The sequence below is a fragment of the Lampetra planeri genome, unplaced genomic scaffold (genome assembly GCF_965212315.1).
Source record: "Lampetra planeri unplaced genomic scaffold, kcLamPlan1.2.h2 scaffold_375, whole genome shotgun sequence".
NCBI lineage: Eukaryota > Metazoa > Chordata > Hyperoartia > Petromyzontiformes > Petromyzontidae > Lampetra > Lampetra planeri.
Genome location: NW_027615198.1, coordinates 44,486 through 65,670, shown reverse-complemented (window position 1 = coordinate 65,670; position 21,185 = coordinate 44,486). Strand labels below are relative to the sequence as shown.

The 21,185-nt window shown below is 54.2% G+C and overlaps 1 protein-coding gene across 1 annotated transcript; it reads right to left on the bottom strand.

The window, feature by feature from the left end:
* Positions 1 to 1,232: 1,232 nt before the first annotated feature.
* Positions 1,233 to 20,204, bottom strand: LOC144740990 (uncharacterized; the record flags this gene model as incomplete). The annotated part of the gene is made up of 6 exons (XM_078623683.1): positions 19,962 to 20,204; positions 17,844 to 17,935; positions 10,143 to 10,210; positions 8,778 to 8,824; positions 5,668 to 6,038; positions 1,233 to 1,811 (listed from the first exon to the last, which is right to left on the bottom strand). Coding segments are annotated over exons 1-6 (1,177 nt in total), but the record flags the coding sequence as incomplete, so codon positions are not given.
* Between the last annotated feature and the right edge of the window lie 981 nt (positions 20,205 to 21,185).

Sequence of the window (21,185 nt, the reverse complement as noted above, 5' to 3'; positions counted from 1 at the left end):
GTAAAGTCACGTAGAAGGGAAGTGATAAAATAATAAAAAAATAATAAAAAATATTACGTTTTATTTTTATTATTTTATCACTTCCCTTCTACGTGACTTTACCGAAAGAACCAAGAAGATGAATCCCTGCAGTCACGAAAGCTTTAAATCGAAATTTAAGCAGTACATAATCAACGTTTTTGGGTTTAGATCGCGTTACTTATAAATGTGTCGTAACCCTCCACCACCCGACACGGCCAATCAGCAAAAAAAGTGTCACGTTGACAAAATACAAAATAGTTCACTGCTTTAGCCCACCGGTGTGTTGAAGCGTGAAACCACAACATTTACTATTTTTGAGTAGTACGACGTTTCGCTGGTAATTGCATCCAGCATCATCGAGCAATTCGCCAGAATGGTGAGGATCTGCTCTGTCTCCCGTTCTTATATAGAGCAGCAGCAGCAGCATGGTGAAGTCATCATCAACTCATCAGGTGCAACGATTTTGGTGGTGGAGGGTTACGACACATTTATAAATAACGCGTTCTAAACCCAACAACGTTGATTATGAACAATATTGGTCGCGAAAGCTTGCCACGTGTTTTACCAAGCAGTAACCAAAACCCCTCTCCGCCCGCGAGCTCCCGCTACTCACGAAAAGGTCGCTCACCACCCCGCCCCATCACGAGTACAGAGTTGGTGTGGGGGGGGAGGGCGGCCTTTTACGTTGTTGGCGAGCGAATGTTTTGGACACCGTTTCCTGGGGCTCCCCTAAACCCCTAGGTCGACTCAGCCTTAACCGAGTCACTCCACGCGCGTGCATCCTTACTTGCAGCGTGACTGTCCAGGCCTCCGCTAGGTAGACTCAGCCTTAACCCAGCCACTCCACATGTGTGTGTATCCTTACTCGTATCCTTGTCCGTATATCCTTAGACGCACCCCGACTCTCCGGGCCTCCTCTAGGTCGACTCGACCTTAACCGAATCATTCCACGCGTGCGTACACGTACCCGCACCCCGACTTTCTGGGCCTCCTCTAGGTCGACTCAGCCTTAACCGGGAAACTCCACATGCGCGTCTTTTGTACTGCATTGTTTTGCTGTTGTTTGTGTGCGTGTTGTTGTTTGTGTGCGTGTTGTTGTTTGTGTGCGTGTTGTTGTTTGCGGGAGTGTTGTTGTTTGCGTGCGTGTTGTTGTTTGCGTGCGTGTTGTTGTTTGCGTGCGTGTTGTTGTTTGCGTGCGTGTTGTTGTTTGCGTGCGTGTTGTTGTTTGTGTGCGTGTTGTTGTTTGTGTGCGTGTTGTTGTTTGTGTGCGTGTTGTTGTTTGTGTGCGTGTTGTTGTTTGTGTGCGTGTTGTTGTTTGTGTGCGTGTTGTTGTTTGTGTGCGTGTTGTTGTTTGTGTGCGTGTTGTTGTTTGTGTGCGTGTTGTTGTTTGTGTGCGTGTTGTTGTTTGTGTGCGTGTTGTTGTTTGTGTGCGTGTTGTTGTTTGTGTGCGTGTTGTTGTTTGTGTACGTGTTGTTGTTTGTGTGTGTGTTGTTGTTTGTGTGCGTGTTGTTGTTTGAGGGTGTGTTGTTGTTTGTGTGCGTGTTGTTGTTTGCTGCGGTAGTAACTTGCCGACCCACCACATGCTCGACATCGGTGGACAAAGAGCTTTGCAGCTCTTCTGATTCTGCATCCTTTACCTGCGCAGTGCACCAATCGCCGTGACGTCCCGGACCTCCCTTCACTCCCTCCTCCTCCTCCACCTCCTCCTTCACTTCCTCCTCGGAACTCTGGACCTCGGAAGGCATCACGCTTCTCATCCTGGACCGCCTCAGGCTCCACCACCACCGTGCCTGCAAACCACAAACACAAAGATGAGTCTACGGGTCTCTGTGTGCGAGTCTACGGGTCTCTGTGTGCGAGTCTACGGGTCTCTGTGTGCGAGTCTACGGGTCTCTGTGTGCGAGTCTACGGGTCTCTGTGTGCGAGTCTACGGGTCTCTGTGTGCGAGTCTACGGGTCTCTGTGCGCGAGTCTACGGGTCTCTGTGCGCGAGTCTACGGGTCTCTGTGCGCGAGTCTACGGGTCTCTGTGCGCGAGTCTACGGGTCTCTGTGCGCGAGTCTACGGGTCTCTGTGCGCGAGTCTACGGGTCTCTGTGCGCGAGTCTACGGGTCTCTGTGCGCGAGTCTACGGGTCTCTGTGCGCGAGTCTACGGGTCTCTGTGCGCGAGTCTACGGGTCTCTGTGCGCGAGTCTACGGGTCTCTGTGCGCGAGTCTACGGGTCTCTGTGCGCGAGTCTACGGGTCTCTGTGCGCGAGTCTACGGGTCTCTGTGCGCGAGTCTACGGGTCTCTGTGCGCGAGTCTACGGGTCTCTGTGCGCGAGTCTACGGGTCTCTGTGCGCGAGTCTACGGGTCTCTGTGCGCGAGTCTACGGGTCTCTGTGCGCGAGTCTACGGGTCTCTGTGCGCGAGTCTACGGGTCTCTGTGCGCGAGTCTACGGGTCTCTGTGCGCGAGTCTACGGGTCTCTGTGCGCGAGTCTACGGGTCTCTGTGCGCGAGTCTACGGGTCTCTGTGCGCGAGTCTACGGGTCTCTGTGCGCGAGTCTACGGGTCTCTGTGCGCGAGTCTACGGGTCTCTGTGCGCGAGTCTACGGGTCTCTGTGCGCGAGTCTACGGGTCTCTGTGCGCGAGTCTACGGGTCTCTGTGCGCGAGTCTACGGGTCTCTGTGCGCGAGTCTACGGGTCTCTGTGCGCGAGTCTACGGGTCTCTGTGCGCGAGTCTACGGGTCTCTGTGCGCGAGTCTACGGGTCTCTGTGCGCGAGTCTACGGGTCTCTGTGCGCGAGTCTACGGGTCTCTGTGCGCGAGTCTACGGGTCTCTGTGCGCGAGTCTACGGGTCTCTGTGCGCGAGTCTACGGGTCTCTGTGCGCGAGTCTACGGGTCTCTGTGCGCGAGTCTACGGGTCTCTGTGCGCGAGTCTACGGGTCTCTGTGCGCGAGTCTACGGGTCTCTGTGCGCGAGTCTACGGGTCTCTGTGCGCGAGTCTACGGGTCTCTGTGCGCGAGTCTACGGGTCTCTGTGCGCGAGTCTACGGGTCTCTGTGCGCGAGTCTACGGGTCTCTGTGCGCGAGTCTACGGGTCTCTGTGCGCGAGTCTACGGGTCTCTGTGCGCGAGTCTACGGGTCTCTGTGCGCGAGTCTACGGGTCTCTGTGCGCGAGTCTACGGGTCTCTGTGCGCGAGTCTACGGGTCTCTGTGCGCGAGTCTACGGGTCTCTGTGCGCGAGTCTACGGGTCTCTGTGCGCGAGTCTACGGGTCTCTGTGCGCGAGTCTACGGGTCTCTGTGCGCGAGTCTACGGGTCTCTGTGCGCGAGTCTACGGGTCTCTGTGCGCGAGTCTACGGGTCTCTGTGCGCGAGTCTACGGGTCTCTGTGCGCGAGTCTACGGGTCTCTGTGCGCGAGTCTACGGGTCTCTGTGCGCGAGTCTACGGGTCTCTGTGCGCGAGTCTACGGGTCTCTGTGCGCGAGTCTACGGGTCTCTGTGCGCGAGTCTACGGGTCTCTGTGCGCGAGTCTACGGGTCTCTGTGCGCGAGTCTACGGGTCTCTGTGCGAGTCTACGGGTCTCTGTGCCAGTCTACGGGTCTCTGTGCGAGTCTACGGGTCTCTGTGCGAGTCTAAGGGTCTCTGTGCGAGTCTAAGGGTCTCTGTGCGAGTCTAAGGGTCTCTGTGCGAGTCTAAGGGTCTCTGTGCGAGTCTATTGGCCTCTATTTGAGTCTATGGGTGTCTGTGTGAAGAGTCTATGGGTCTCTGTGCGAGTCTACGGGTCTCTGTGCGAGTCTACGGGTCTCTGTGCGAGTCTACGGGTCTCTGTGCGAGTCTACGGGTCTCTGTGCGAGTCTACGGGTCTCTGTGCGAGTCTACGGGTCTCTGTGCGAGTCTACGGGTCTCTGTGCGAGTCTACGGGTCTCTGTGCGAGTCTACGGGTCTCTGTGCGAGTCTACGGGTCTCTGTGCGAGTCTATTGGCCTCTATTTGAGTCTATGGGTGTCTGTGTGAGGAGTCTATGGGTCTCTGTGTGAGGAGTCTATGGGTCTCTGTGTGAGGAGTCTATGGGTCGCTGTGTGAGTCTATGGGTCTCTGTGCGAGTCTATGGGTCTCTGTGCGAGTCTATGGGTCTCTGTGCGAGTCTATGGGTCTCTGTGCGAGTCTATGGGTCTCTGTGCGAGTCTATGGGTCTCTGTGCGAGTCTATGGGTCTCTGTGCGAGTCTATGGGTCTCTGTGCGAGTCTATGGGTCTCTGTGCGAGTCTATGGGTCTCTGTGCGAGTCTACGGGTCTCTGTGCGAGTCTACGGGTCTCTGTGTGAGTCTACGGGTCTCTATACGAGTCTATGGGTCTGAGTGGGAGTCTGAGACCCCGGTGTAATCGCTGCGGTTGAGGCTAAAACCTGAATTGAAACTCAGTATCTCAGCGGTGTGATCTCAGTGTCTCTGACACGGCCTTTATGAACCCCCTGGGAGATGGAGACAGACACCTAGACCCAGGATCCGAACCCATGGCTCTCCGCAATGCTGGCTCAACGTCTCTCCGTGCCTGATGAGACAACATTGAACAAACTCTCTCTCCCTCTCACCTTCTCTCTCTCTCAACCCCTCCTGCCCTATCCCCCTCTCTCTTACCCCATCTTATTACCCCCCCTCCTCCATTTCAACTTCTGATTCTCGCTCTCTTCCACTCTTTTTTTCATTTATTTAAACTTTGCTTTATGTAAACCCCCACCTCTCGGTCACCCTCTCGGTCACCCTCTCGGTCACCCTCTCGGTCACCCTCTCGGTCACCCTCTCGGTCACCCTCTCGGTCACCCTCTCGGTCACCCTCTCGGTCACCCTCTCGCTTTCTCTGCCCCCCTCTCACCTTCTTTCTCTCCCCTCCGTTGCACTATCATTTGTGATAGCCACTTCACTTCTGACAAAGAGCTACGTAGCTCAGTGGGGCCTTACCTGGTAACAAAAATATATAAAAATAAAAATGTCCCTCTCTCCCTTTGCAATCTGTCTGATTCCCCCACCCACCCCCCCTCTCACTTTCCTTCTCTTGGATATCTCTCTCTGCCCTTGCGCTCGCTTTCATCCCCAGCCCATCTCTCTCCCTCTCACTTTGCCACACTCCAATCAATCAATCGCTCTTCTCTTATTCGAATTCGTTATTTTCCGTTGCTCTCTCTCATCCACGCGCTCTCGCTAATGGCAGAACCATGACACAGAGACCCGTAAACTCATACGGAGACCCGTAAACTCGCACAGAGACCCATAGACTCACACAGAGACCTGTAGACTCTCACGGAGACGCGTAGACTCATCACACAAAGACTGTAAGACTCAACAGAGATCCATAGACTCACACAGAGAGCCGTAGACTCACACAGAGAGCCGTAGACTCACACAGAGATCCATAGACTCACACAGATAGTCCGTAGACTTAGAGATCCACAGTCTCAGAGATCCAGAGACTCAGAGATCCACAGACTCACAGAGATCCAGAGACTCACACAGAGACCCGTAGACTCACACAGAGATCCAGTCTCAGAGTTCCAGACTCACACAGACCCACAGACTCACACAGAGACCCACAGACTCACACAGAGACCCACAGACTCGCACAGAGACCCACAGAGAGACCCCACACTGCAGAACCAATCTTGAATCTCACCTTCAGGAAGTTCCGAGACATCCATGGAGGCATCAGCGGAATCTTCTGCCTCCTCCTCCTCCTCCTCCGCTGGTCTCTCCTTGTCCCTCCTCCTCCTTCCTCCTCCTCCTCCTCGCCCTCCAACCATGCCCACTCGCCCCTTAGATCCACCACCACCGCCGCCACCACCACCACCACCACGGTCGTTACCATCGTCGTCGTCACCACCACCGTCGTCATCATCATCCACCTCTTGTCCGTCCTCAACATCGTCGTTGTCATCGTTGTTGTTGTTGCCTTGGTCTTTGTTCCTGGCGTCTTCATCTTCGGCCAGATCGTCGTCGTTGTTGTCCTCATCGGAAGCGACGACCTTCACGACGTGCGTGGGCTTCCTAGAGCGGGAGGGAACGGGTGAAGCGAGGGTTTGCCGGTTCGAATCCGGCGTCCCGCCCCGGTTATAACCGCGGTTCGGGCGTAACTAGACGGAAACAAAATTCTATGTTCACCCGTAACGCCGCGTGTCGTGTTTCATAACGCGAATTGGATACAACGCGACGATGAATGTATTACAGATGTAATGTGAGGTTATATCCGGGTCGTTGACGGATTACAACGGGGAGAGAAAGAGACGCAAACTCCAAATATACAGCAGCAGACATCGTCAGGGTCGGGATCGAACCCACGACCTCCTGTAGACCAGGCGAGGTAGTTAACATCTCACCACGGAGAGAGAGAGACACGCAAACTCCAAATATACAGCAGCAGGCATCGTCAGGGTCGGGATCAAACCCACAACCTCCTGTAGACCAGGCGAGGTAGTTAACATCTCACCACGGGGAGAGAAAGAGACACGCAAACTCCAAATATACAGCAGGCGTCAGGGTCGGTGTGGCACCCACGACCTCCTGTAGACCTGGCGAGGCCGTTAACATCTCGCCACTGTGTCGTCACCTAAGATCTCATCGGGACACGATCCCCATCATCGGTGAGTTACTCCGGCAGGCGAGGCTGCGTTGGCTGGGTTACGTAGCCCACATGCTCAGCCACGGCATTTCCCAAGCAGCTTCTGTTCGGCCAGATAGATGGGGCTTAAGCGGCCCAGCGTGGGCTGCAGAGGAGATAACGCACAGACGGCTGTGGAGCTGAACGAACTTGCCAGCGGGCGGGCGGTACTAGCGGCAGAGGTGGGACAAAGTCATTGTTATGCAAGTCCAAGTCGAGTCGCAAGTCATCAAATTCATGACTCGAGTCTGACTCGAGTCCAAGTCACATGACTCGAGTCCACATCTCAGAGGTGGGACAAAGTCATTGTTATGCAAGTCCAAGTCGAGTCGCAAGTCATCAAATTCATGACTCGAGTCTGACTCGAGTCCAAGTCACATGACTCGAGTCCACACCTCTGACTAGCGGTGTCAAGATCGGCCTCTGTGAAGGAGGAGGCTCGTGAAGGACGCTACTGGGCAGTTGGAGGCAGTCGCCCTCCAACAATAACGGAGGGCGGAGGAGCGACGCTCACAACAACGAGCGGAGCGCCGGGTGGATAAAGCACGGCAAGTTGGTACAGTAGGGGGCACAGGTGGTGCATCAGCCAGTCATCTCGGTCATCTCGGTCAGTCGACCCGTGGCACCTGCTGGGTCTGACCCTTGACCTCTTGCCAGCAGCGAGCCTTCCACACTCCAAGACTCACCACACGTGGCCTGCTGCTCAACTAGGTCGACTCAGCCAGAACTGAACACCCGGTCAGGCCTTCCTCTAGGTCGACTCAGCCAGAAGTGAACACACGGTCAGGCCATCCCCTAGGTCTACTCAGCCAGAACTGAACACACGGTCAGGCCTTCCCCTAGGTCCACTCAGCCAGAACTGAACACACGGTCAGGCCTTCCTCTAGGTAGACTCAGCCAGAACTGAACATCCGGTCAGGCCTCCCTCTAGATCTACTCAGCCAGAACTGAACACACGGTCAGGCCTTCCTCTAGGTAAACTCAGCCAGAACTGAACACGCGGTCAGGCCATCCTCTAGGTAAACTCAGCCAGAAGTGAACACCCGGTCAGGCCTTCTTCTAGGTCGACTCAGCCAGAACTGAACACTTGGTCAGGCCCTCCTCTAGGTCGACTCAGCCAGAACTGAACACTCGGTCAGGCCCTCCTCTAGGCAGACTCAGCCAGAACTGAACACTCGGTCAGGCCGTCCCCTAGGTCGATTCAGCCAGAAGTGAACAACCCCACCCACCCCGCGGGTGTGAGTGGCGCTTGCTGTATAATTAACGATAAATTATAGCGTTAGGAAATATTCCTCCCGCGCCGGCCGACAGGCAATTAAGGCTCAGCTCGTTAACGAGTTAAAATATTAATAGGGCCGCAGACGTTCAATAATTAACGAGGATGTAGGAGAGGCCCCCACCGATGCATTGGGGGGGGGGGGGTGGGGGGAGGGGGGGTGTGGGGGGAGGTCGGATTTTTTTATTCAGAAGCCGCGGTGGTGAGATGTTAACCACCTCTCCTGGTATGCAGGAGGTCGTGGGTTCGATCCCGATAGAGAGAGAGACAAAGAGAGACAGAGAGAGACAAACAGAGAGACAGACAGAGAGAGAGACAGAGAGAGAGAGACAGAGAGAGAGAGACACAAAGAGAGACAGAGGAAGAGACAAAGAGAGAGACAGAGACAAAGAGATGCAGAGAGAGAGACACAGAGAGAGAAACACAGAGAGAGACACAGAGAGACAAAGAGATGCAAAGAGAGACAGACAGGGAGAGACAGACAGACAGACAGAGACAGACAGACAGACAGACAGAGACAGACAGAGAGAGACAGAGAGATGCAGACAGAGAGAGACAGAGAGATGCAGACAGAGAGAGACAGAGAGACACAGACAGAGAGAGACAGACAGAGAGAGAGACACAGAGAGACAAAGAGATGCAGAGAGAGACAGACAGGGAGAGACAGACAGACAGAGACAGACAGACAGAGAGAGACAGAGAGATGCAGACAGAGAGAGACAGAGAGACACAGACAGAGAGAGACAGAGACACAGAGAGAGACAGACAGAGACAGAGAGAGACAGACAGAGACAGACAGAGAAAGACACAGAGACAGAGAGAGATGGTGAATCTTGTGATTTAAGTCTCGTACCTTCGTGAGCGCGAGGGACCGGCCTGTGGGCTGGGAGAACTTGTATCCTGCAGCACAAAGAGAGCAGACGCAACTTTGTTATTGTGGTCGTTATAACACAGAACACACAACATTATAACACTCACACACACCATTATAAACACACAACACTCACCATTATAAAGCGCGCGCGGGTTAGCGCGTGTCGAGAAGCTACCGGCAGCATCGCGATGCCTCATTTCAGCGGTGACGCTACGCCGACGTGGCGGCTAGACCGCTCATCCCTACCTCGCGCTCATTCCTACTCATCCAAACGCTCCGATTCTTCTTTGGGTAAAGTCACGTAGATGGAAAAAAGAATAAGAAGAAAACACGACGTATCGGCCGCTATTTTTTCTACCCCACGTGACTGATGCCAATAAATAATAAAATAATTATACAAACTTTCTAAAATTATTCTCACGACGTTTCGGCCACAACGCAAGCAGCCGTCCTCAGGTGAAGAACAGGGCTGTCGGGAAGACAGCGTCATTCTTTCCCTTCTACGTGACTTTACCGAAAGAACCAAGAAGATGAATCCCTGCAGTCTCCAAAGCTTTAAATCGAAATTTTAAAATGTTCTAGAAGCATCCAGCAGCATCCCGATGCCGTGTTGTGCCATGTCGCCCAGCCGAGGCGGCCGCTACAACCGCTCATTCCTTCTCACGCGACGTCTCTCCGTCAGAGGTCGCAAACGGGTTTTGATTCCTTACCCCTCGTACCCGTACCCGGCCGCACCAGGGTCGCAAACGGGTACCCGTACCCTACCCGTACCTGGCCGGGTACGGGTAGGGTACGGGTATCGGGTACCCGATTGTGACCTCTGGGATGAAGCCATGTTGCAGGCGCGGGTGGGTTGAGTCTAGGAACTTGAATTGTGAGAAGAGACAAGACGTTGGGAAATGAGTGACAAACGGTTACTCACCAGTGACTCACGGCCTACCCGTACCCTACCCGTACCCGGCCGGGTATCGGGTAGGGTATGGGTATCGGGTACCCGTACCCGGCCGGGTATGGGTAGCCGAGTATCAGGTAGGGTACGGGTATCGGGTACCCGGTTGCGACCTCTGCTCTCCGTTCACTCGAACGCGCTGCGCCATCCGCGTTATAACAAGTGCCTTCCCCGATACGTTCAGCGCGTTGTGTCATCCGTTTCGCGTCCGCCTTATCAAGAGTGGCGCCTTGCCCGACACGTTGCATCACCCACTTCGCGATGCGCAAACGACGCGGCATTCTAGGAGAACAAAAATGGGCCTTATTGTCGTTTTGTTTTGCGCGAACCCCTGGTCTGGCTTGACAGCGAGGGCCGGTGGAGTGCAGACAACGCAACAGCGGAGTGGGGCTCACCTTGTCTCTCGTCTTGTCCGCAAGAGACGGCGTCTTCGCGTCGGCGTGAGCCTCCTCCTCGTTGCCGTCTACGAAGAGAGAATGCGCACGTCATCATCGTCGTCGTCGTCGTCACGCTCTCATCGTTATTATCATCACCACCACCTCTCATCACCATCACCCTCATGAAAATCATCATCACCACCATATCATCATCACCACCATATCATCATCACCACCATATCATCATCACCACCACCACCATTTTATCATCCCCACCACCACCCTCTCATCAAAATCATCATCATCATCACCATCACCATTGTATCATCCCCACCTACCCCCCCTCATCACCATCACCACCAACTTCTAATCACCATCCTCTCATCACCATCACCACCACTACCACTACCCTCTCATCACCACCAACCTGGTCATCACCACTCTCTCATCACCACCACCACTACCACTACCCTCTCATCATCATTACCATCACCCTCATCAGAATCATCATTATCATAACCACCATCTCATCATCATTACCACCACCCTTTCATCATCACCATTACCACCACCCTCTCATCAAAATCATCATCATCACCACCATCTCATCATTACCACCACCGTCTCATCAAAATCATCACCATCACCATTGTATCATCCCCACCACCACCACCCTCTCATCATTTTCACCACCACCCCCCTCCTCGCCATCATCTCTGCCTGCCGCTCATCTCCAGCCGTGACCCCCCCCCCACCGTCCCCCCCCCAGCCAGAGGTCGCAACCGGGTACCCGATACCCGTACCCTACCCGATACCCGGCTACCCGTACCCGGCCGGGTACGGGTACCCGTTTGCGACCCTGGTGCGGCCGGGTACGGGTACGGGTAGAACGTGAGGCACTGGTGAGTCACCGTTTGTCACTCATTTCCCAACGTCTTGTCTCTTCTCACAATTCAAGTTCCTAGAATCAACCCACCCGCGCCTGCAACATGGCTTCATCCCAGAGGTCGCAATCGGGTACCCGATACCCGTACCATACCCGTACCCGGCTGGGTACGGGTAGGGTACGGGTACGGCCGGGTACGGGTACGGAATCAAAACCCGTTTGCGACCTCTGCCCCCAGCCCTGCTTTGTCAGTCTTGGAGAATTCCATCCAGGAATCCCATCCCATATTCCATTCTCTATTCCCCATTCATTACCTTCAATGACTCTGCTCACCCTTTCCCATGGTGCGCCAAGGGTAGTAAGTTTTTTTTCTATTACGATTATCATAATCACGACTTGCGCCGCTTAAAATATATAGCGTGCGTGCACGCGGCTGCACTTACGACGTAAAATAATCCAATTAAGAAAACGGCACCCTCTCTTATTGAGCATCGTAGTAGTAGTCGGTACAATAACACCATAAACCTACAAGATTAGCTTTTATCTTTTTAGTGCAAATAAAGAAACTTTAAGGCCACTTAAATCCGAGCAGATTGGGCTTGTTTACACAATACGGGCGCGCGAGAGTGCCATAAAACCCCGGCTATTGGCACACGGCACGCACCACACCACCACGCACGGCACCACGCACGGCACCACGCACGGCACCACGCACGGCACCACGCACGGCACCACGCACGGCACCACGCACGGCACCACGCACGGCACCACGCACGGCACCACGCACGGCACCACGCACGGCACCACGCACGGCACCACGCACGGCACCACGCACGGCACCACGCACGGCACCACGCACGGCAGCGCAGCCAGACCAGTAGCAAGCACCGTGCATATACCACCTTGTCCTCAAGATGAGTAACAATCATAATCATCATTAGCAGCAGCAGCAGTGGTCGATCCGCTGCTGGATGAAGGCCCTCCCCTTCCCCCGATCCCACCGGCACCTCCACTTTCGCACGCCACGCGCTAAAAACTAAACTGTCAACTTAGTTTTTTTAGCAGGTGTAAGAACCATCACTGAGCACTTTGTCATAGGCGACCTGGCCACCACAAATGGTAGATCAAAGAAGTGGCTTATCATCATCAAGTGGATTTTTTTTACAGCCAAATAACTCCAAAACCCGTGGTGACGTTGACTCAAAACGTGGAAGGGAAAAACCGGAGGACCCGGAGAAGAATCCACGCGACCACGGGGAGAGAGAGAGCGTGTTACGGAAACTACAAATATACAGCAGGCATCGTCAGGTTCGGGATCGAACCCACGACCTCCTGTAGACCAGGCGAGGTAGTTAACATCTCACCACGGAGTGAGAAACACGCAAACTCCAAATATACAGCAGCAGGCATCGTCAGGTTCGGGATCGAACCCACGACCTCCTGTAGACCAGGCGAGGTAGTTAACATCTCACCACGGGGAGAGACACGCAAACTCCAAATATACAGCAGGCATCGTCAGGGTCAGGATCAAACCCACGACCTCCTGTATACAAGGCGAGGTAGTTAACATTTCCTAGCCACCGTGGCTGATTTCATTGACTCCATCTCCTCCCCAGATAGAGTCCTCACCGACATTGGCTTGAGTTGGAAAATCTAATTCAGGTCATCGCTGGGTACGTAGCAGAAATGCGCTGACCAGGACGCCACCACGCCACCCCAGGGCTTAGCTCAACTTATTTTTCTTACACAAAGACAAAGATCCCCCGTGTAGCCTTAATAAACTATTGGGGCAAGTGCTGTTAGCGGGTAGCACCTATGAAGGCCGGCACGGCACACGAGGGGGTGGGAGGCCAGCACTACGCCCGACCGCCTTTGTCTCCCCAGTGGCGATGTTTACCACACACCGCACCAGGTACTCATTTGAGGCTGAGTCGACCTAGGGGAGGCCCAGGACCGGTTCAGATAATCGTCACCGGGGTTGGCCGTGAGCGGGAATCGAACCCGGGTCGCCAGGTTCGTAGCGCAGCGTAGCGCTAACCGTTACACTACCGCTCACCACACACACAGACAACCGCATCGGCATTGCAACAACAACATCACAACCGGTGACCAAAGACCAATTTATACCGTGAGCCACTTTCTGCTTTCCAATATCCCCAGCGGCGCTGAGATCCAAATTGAAAAGGAACTCCGTTAAAAGCCTCGACGGGAGGGGAATAGAAGACGCGCGAGTGTGTGTGCGAGTGTGCGCATGCGTGAGTGTGCGCGTGTGTGTGCGTGCGAGTGTGTGCGTGCGTGCGTGCGCATGCGTGAGTGTGTGCGTATGCGTGTGTGCGCATGCGTGAGTGCGCGTGCGTGTGTGTGCATGCGTGAGTGTGTGCATGAGTGTGTGCGTGAGTGTGTGTGTGCGCGCATGCGTGAGTGAGCGTGTGTGCAGGAGGCTCGTGAAGGACGCTACTGGGCAGATACAGGCAGCCACCGTATGCCCAATCAGCTTCTGTTTGGTCAGAAAGAAAAAATGGGGCTAAACGGGGCGCAAGCACGTGCTGGAGAAGAGACGGACTGACACGGTACGGGAGGATGTGGAGCTGATTGGGCTTGCCGGTGACCGATGCCAGCGGTGTCAAGATCGGCCTCTGTGGAGGAGGAGGCTCGTGAAGGACGCTGCTGGTCAGTTGGGAGGCAGTCGCCCTCCAATAACAACAGAGGGCGGAGGAGCGACGCTCGCAACAACGAGCGGAGCGCCGGGCGGATTTGGTGACACAGCTGATTCATCTGCCAGTCATCTCAGTCAGCCGACCCACGGCGCCTGCAGGGGCTGTCCCGTGACTTCCTGATGAGGAGGCCTCCACGCTTTGCGTGATGGCCTCAAAGTGCACCTAGCCTGGCACAACCGCTGTGGTGCCGATACCGGCATTAAATGGTTGTTGTTGTACCTGAGGGGAGCAACCCATGAATGTCGGCACAGCAAACAAGGGGGTATGTGATGCAGCCAATACCCCACCCAGCCATCTTTCTTTCCCCGGTGCGCTGATGTTTAATACGCACTCCACAATGTGAACTCATTTGAGGTTCAGTCGACCCAGGGGAGGCCCAGGGCCAGTTCAAATAATCGTCACTGGTGTTGGCCGTGAGTGGGAGTTGAATTCAGAGCACCGGGTTCGTAGCGCAGTTTGCGAACCTCTGTGCCACCACTCCCCACAACAGAGACAAAGATCTGCGTATAATGTTTGCATGGTGTACAGTCTGGAAAGAATCCAAATGGCAAATTTCAAGTGTGTTGCATGTCGGGAAGTAGGCTAAACATTTTGAACAGACACACATAATCACAACTTTGCCTTTTATATCTATGGAGATGACTTGTAGCTTTCGTGACTGCAGGAATTCATATTCTTTGGGTCTTTCGGTAAAGTCACGCAGATTGATGCAAATGAATAAAAAATAATAAAGATAAAATAAACAAAAAACTACGACGTTTCGATCACAAACTACAACAACACAAGCGATCGAAACGTTGTAGTTTGTTTATTTTATTATTTGTATTAACGTGTTCCTATCTACGTGTGTTTGCATGTTCATCACAAGCACCGTGCGTGGTTACTGCAGTAACCCGATTCCTTGAAAAAGGTTTAAATTTGGTGTTTTAACATCTTAACACCACCTGTTTTATTGCCAGAATAGGTTAAACCTATTCTTATTTTTTCGTATTATCACAATATACTACTTGTTTGTATACAATGAAATCACAAATATTATTTTAATTCATAGGCCTGCCCTTGCCTAGATCGCCTGCCTGGTTTGAGTGACCTCTTACGGCTGTCCATTCAGGCAAGAGTGGAGGGCGGGAGTCATGTTCTGGGCCTACCAATCACTCGTTTATAAATGAACACATTCATGGGCCATATTTGACTGAAAAGGCTCTGGCCCTGATGCAAACCAGAGCAAGGAGGTATTAACCCCTCAAATGATCTTCTCACTGGCTCATCAACCCATAAACATTTGCTCACTCACCCACCCACCTACCCACAAAGTCACTCAAACCACGAACTCATCCACTCACTCAGCCACCGGCCCACTGACTCATTCGCCCGAGCACACTCACCGCCTCGTCTAGCTCAACCACCCACCCACCAACTCGTGCACTTACCCAAGAACCTACCACTCACCAACTCACTCAGCCACCAAACCTACAAACTCAACCACCAACCCATTCATTTACTCACTCACACACCGACTCCCCCCCCCACCTACTCACTCATCCACTGACTCAAGCATCAATGCACAGAATCACTCCATCACCCACTCCTTCAGTAAACCACTTGCCAAACGCCTCACTCAGTCGCTCAACCACCTACTCACCGACTAACTCACTCACCGACTCGCCCACCCATTAAACTCAGACTCACTCATTCACCTACCCACTCAACTACCTTATCACCCACTCACCCAATGAATCGCCCAACCACGAACATCTAAATCACCTACCCACAAACTCACTCATTCACCTACCCACTCAACTACCTTGTCACCCACTCACTCAATGAATCGCCCAACCACGAACATCTAAATCACCTACCCACAAACTCACTCATTCACCTACCCACTCAACTACCTTATCACCCACTCACTCAATGAACCGCCCAACCACGAACATCTAAATCACCTACCCACAAACTCACTCATTCACCTACCCACTCAACTACCTTGTCACCCACTCACTCAATGACCCGCCCAACCACGAACATCTAAATCACCTACCCACAAACTCACTCATTCACCTACCCACTCAACTACCTTGTCACCCACTCATTCAATGAACCGCCCAACCACGAACATCTAAATCACCTACCCACAAACTCACTCATTCACCTACCCACTCAACTACCTTATCACCAACTCACCCAATGAACCGCCCAACCACGAACATCTAAATCACCTACCCACAAACTCACTCATTCACCTACCCACTCAACTACCTTGTCACCCACTCATTCAATGAACCGCCCAACCACGAACATCTAAATCACCTACCCACAAACTCACTCATTCACCTACCCACTCAACTACCTTGTCACCCACTCACACAATGAACCGCCCAACCACGAACATCTAAATCACAGACCCACAAACTCACTCGCATGCTTACCCACTCGATCATTTACTCACCGACCTCACCCAAACACTCACTAAATCACGAATACACTCACTAAGCCTCCTACCTCCCAACTAAGTCACTCAACCACGCACTCACTCGACTACCTTGCAATCAACTCACTCGTTCACTTAACGAGTAGCTCAATAGCTTATCAAATCGCCCACACACCAACTAACTCGCTCGCTCACTTACCTCCTCTCTCAACGACCTTATCATCAAATCATTCACTCACTCGTAATAATAATAACGACGATGATGTCAACTTGCAACATGCCGCACAGTACTCGCTCACTCTCGTAGAGAGAGAACGACTCCGAGGTGACAGGAGGAGGAACCAGACGAGCGGAAAGGCGGCATCCATGCGCTGAGCTGGCACGACATTTTTCCTCCCCCAAGCTCTGTGGTCCTCTATATATATAGGAATTATCGGCCAAGTAAACACATTCCTCCTACTGGTAGGAACGTTGGGTTGCTTGGTCAATGGCCTGCAGGGTCAACGGCGGCGTGGTGTATTCCGCAAATATGCCCGACTGAGGGCAGGCACAAGCCGGCGTGAGTAGGTTAAACGTTGAGTTTTATAAGGGCACCACGGGGTGACCAGCCCCTCCCCACCCAGCCCCACCCCTCCCACCCCCCACCTCCCCACCCAGCCCCTCCCCACCCAGCCCCTCCCCACCCTCCCCACCCAGCCCCTCTCCACCTTCCCCACCCAGCCCCTCCCCACCCTCCCCTCCCCACCCAACCCCACCCTCCCCACCCAGCCCCTCCCCACCCAACCCCACCCTCCCCACCCAGCCCCTCCCCACCCAGCCCCTCCCTCCCCACCCAGCCCCTCCCCACCCAGCCCCTCCCCACCCAGCCCCTCCCTCCCCACCAACAGCCCCTCCCTCCCCACCCAGCCCCTCCCCACCCAGCCCCTCCCTCCCCACCAACAGCCCCTCCCTCCCCACCCAGCCCCTCCCTGCACGACGGACGGACAGACACAATAATCCCCTGTGGGCTGGTGTAACCAGGAGGTTCCTACCAGCATCAGCGTTTTTGTGCAGGAGGAAACCGAAGCACCCGGAAAGCGCCCGTACGTGCAAGGGAGCAACGCTCGATCTCATACAGCTCGAACAGACGGGAGCCCACATTTGCTCTACGGCATTCTCCTGGCGAAGTCAGGGTACGGGCTCCTCATCGATGCCCACGGGAAGATGGGGAGCTTCGTGACGTTTGTGTACGGGTGATCCAACAACCCCAGCTACTGCCGCCACGCGCGTAGCCACCGCTCACCCACTCAACAACGCCCGCCATTAGCCACTAAGTGATGGTGACGTCTCCACGACGCTTGTGCCAGGCCAGGTGCACTTTGAGGCCACGTGAAGTGTCGAAGGCTCGCTGACAGGAGGTCACGGGACAGACCCAGGTGCCATGGGTCGACTGAGATGACCAGCTGTGCACCCCCTCTACTGTGACAACACGCTGCATTTTAGCCGCCCGGCGCTCCGCTCGTTGTTGTGAGCGTCGCTCCTCTGCCCTCCGTTGTTGTGTGGAGGGCGACTGCCTCCAACTGCCCAGCAGCGTCCTTCACGAGCCTCCTCCATCCATCCACTCACTCACCTACCTACCTACCTACCCAATTAACTCACCTCCCCATTCAGCCGCTCGCTCACCCACCACCAGCTCACACACTCACCGGAGCCCATGATTTCTGCCTCCGCCTCTTCCTCGCCGACCGACTGAGTCATGAAGTCCTGCAGCTTCTGCACCAGGGAGTCGAGCTTCTTACTGCAAGCGCACAGAGACACAAAGATAAAATGCCCTCCCCCACCATGTAACCTCAGACTGTTCGGGGCAAGTGCTATTCGCGAGTAGCACCTATGAAGGCCGGCACATCGCACGAGGTGGTGGGCGGAGAGCACCACGCCCGGCCGCCTTTGTCTCCCCAGTGGTGATGTTTACATGCCGCACCGGGTACCAGAGGTCGCAATCGGGTACCCGATACCCATACCCTACCCGATGGCCGGGTACGGGTACCCGTTTGCGACCCTGGTGGGGCCGGGTACGGGTACGGATAGGCCGTGAGTCACTGGTGAGTAACCGTTTGTCACTCATTTCGGGTAGGGTACGGGTAGGGAACGGGTACCCGTTCCCTACCTAGCCGGGTACGGGTACCCATTTGCGACCCTGGTGCGGCCGGGTACGGGTAAGGAATCAAAACCCGTTTGCGACCTCTGCTGAGATGACACAAAGACACCCCGCTTAGGATGAACAGACTGTTGGGGCAAGTGCTGTTGGTGAGCACCTATGAAGGCCGGCACGGCACACGAGGGGGTGGGTGGCCAGCACCACGCCCGGCCGCCTTTGTCTCCCCAGTGGCGATGTTTACACACCGCATCGCGTATTCATTTAAGGTCGAGGCGACCCACAATTGGGGAACAAATACTGTTCCCGAACACCCATGAAGGCCGGCACGTGTCACACGAGTGTGGCGAGTGGTTTGTATGCCAGCAACAGCCCCGGTCGCCTTTGTCTCCCCCCCCTCCCCACCCCAGTGACGATGTTGAGTACAGTGCATAACCGCAACAAGTTGAGGTGGAGTCCATCCCCGCTCTACACGCTACTCACTCCACACGCTACTCACTCCACACGCTACTCTACTCACTGTACACTCCTCACGTTACACACTGTACACTCCTCACGTTACACACTGTACACACTGCACACTCCACACGTTACAAACTGTACACCCCACACGCTACACACTGTACACACCACACGCTACACACTGTACACACGTTACACTCCACACGTTACACTGTACATTCCACACGTTACACTCCACACGCTACACTGTACACACGCCACATGTTACACACTGTACACACTCCACTCGTTACACACTGTACACGCTACTCACTGTACACGCCACATGTTACACACTGTACACGCTACACTGTACACACTACTCGCTACACACTGTACTCCACACGTTACACACTGTACACTCCACACGCTACTCACTCCTCACGTGCTCACGCCAGCAACTGCACATGCAGCGACAGCGATCCACTCACGTTACAGGCACACAACACAACGCACTCGTAGCGGCGATTACAAAGCGGGCGGAAATTACGGACACGATATATTGCAATTAACTTACAGAAGTTAACCTACATCGTTAATATGTATGCACACACACACGCGCACGTAGCAATTGCAATGGCGTTGACAAGACACCCAACACGCACATTCAACGTTAAATTAACCAAAATATAACAAAAATCCCCACAAAGGGTGACGTCACTCGCCCTTGCAATTCCCACCCCGCACGCGCTTTCCGCGCGACCCCATTGGCCGCGGCCGCGTCACGTGGGGCCCGGTACACCAATGGGGAAATGCGCGCGCGCGCGCGTCCGCTTATCCGCTCTAGCATTTTCGAGCAGTGGGCCCCAATTTCCCCCCCCTCACCGATGAAATTTTTTTTTGTTTCTTGAGGCAAAATTCTTTTAATTTTTTTACAACAAAAATTCCGTGAAGAGTGTGCGTGGAAGAGTTTAACAAAATAAAATTGATTGTCGTACAATTGCCGATCGATCGACCGTTCGACGACGACCGCTAAAAAAAAAACCACACAATTCAACGCGGCCGCACTTAAAAGGCTCCGTGAAATCCTTCTAGGCCCACGCGTGTAGGCGGGAAGATTTCACGGCTCGCACGGGACCAACACGGCAGCAGTGTGGGACAAGAACAGCCGCATAGGACGACGACGACGACGACGACAACAACGGGCTTACAAAACAAATGTTATTACCTTTTTCGTTTGGTCGCCATAACGGCGCCGGCTTTCCCGCCCGCGCCTCCTCCTCCTCCTCCCTCCTCCTCCTCCTCGCCTCCTCCCTCCGCCACGGGCGTCTTTGTTTGTTTCCCAGTCTCCGTTGTTTTGTTTGTTTGTTGTTGTTGTTGTAATCGTCGTCGCGTCCGTCTTTGTCTTTCTCTCGCTCTCTCTCCCGTCTGGTTTCAGAGATGGACGCTGCGCGGGTTTTTTTTGGGGGGGGGGGGGGACGAGGGGGGCGGGGCTCTCACGCGTCACTTCCGTGCGGGTGTCGTCACTTCCCCCGCCTGGTGTGACGTAGCAGCGCGTGTTTATATACGAGAGGGAGGGGTGGTGGGGGGGGTGGTTGGTGGTGATGGGGGGTGATGGTGGGGGGGTGATGGGAGGTAATGACAGCGGAGTCAGTAGTGAGTGTGAAGGGACTGGTGGCCAGAGGTGGGACAAAGTCATTGTTATGCAAGTCCAAGTCGAGTCGCAAGTCATCAAATTCATGACTCGAGTCTGACTCGAGTCCAAGTCACATGACTCGAGTCCACATCTCATAGGTGGGACAAAGTCATTGTTATGCAAGTCCAAGTCGAGTCGCAAGTCATCAAATTCATGACTCGAGTCTGACTCGAGTCCAAGTCACATGACTCGAGTCCACACCTCTGCTGGTGGCCACGGGAGGTAATGACAGGGGAGTCAGCCTGCAGTGCGAGTGGACTGGTGGCCACGGGAGGTAATGACACGGGAGTCAGCCTGCAGTATTAATGGACTGGTGGCTACGGGAATGATCGAGAAGGGAGCGTGGCCAGGTGACGGAAGAGGACGGTGGAGTTTGCCGGCAGAGCGAGCGGTCTAGAACCAGCGAGAAAGTTCGGGAATGGGGGCGTGGCCTCGGACCGTATAGAAGGGGGAGATGCGCGGGAGACTTGGGCCTGTTGCCGTGGGGGTCTCCGCCTGTCGGAGTGTGACCACGTGGCTCCTTGATAAAGAAAACCTTCCCAGTACAAGCGCGGCGAAGTCGTCTTGACACCGATATAATCATCTGGCAGTTCGCCAGCATCGGTGCAAGCGAGTCTGATGACTCTGCTGATCAAGTTTTTCAAGTTTAATTTATTAGGTAGAGCCCTGTGAGCCATTCGGCTCTTGAATCGGGTGCAACCGCAACAAACAAAAAAACATGAACAAGAAAACATCTTAAAGTGAAATAAAAATAAA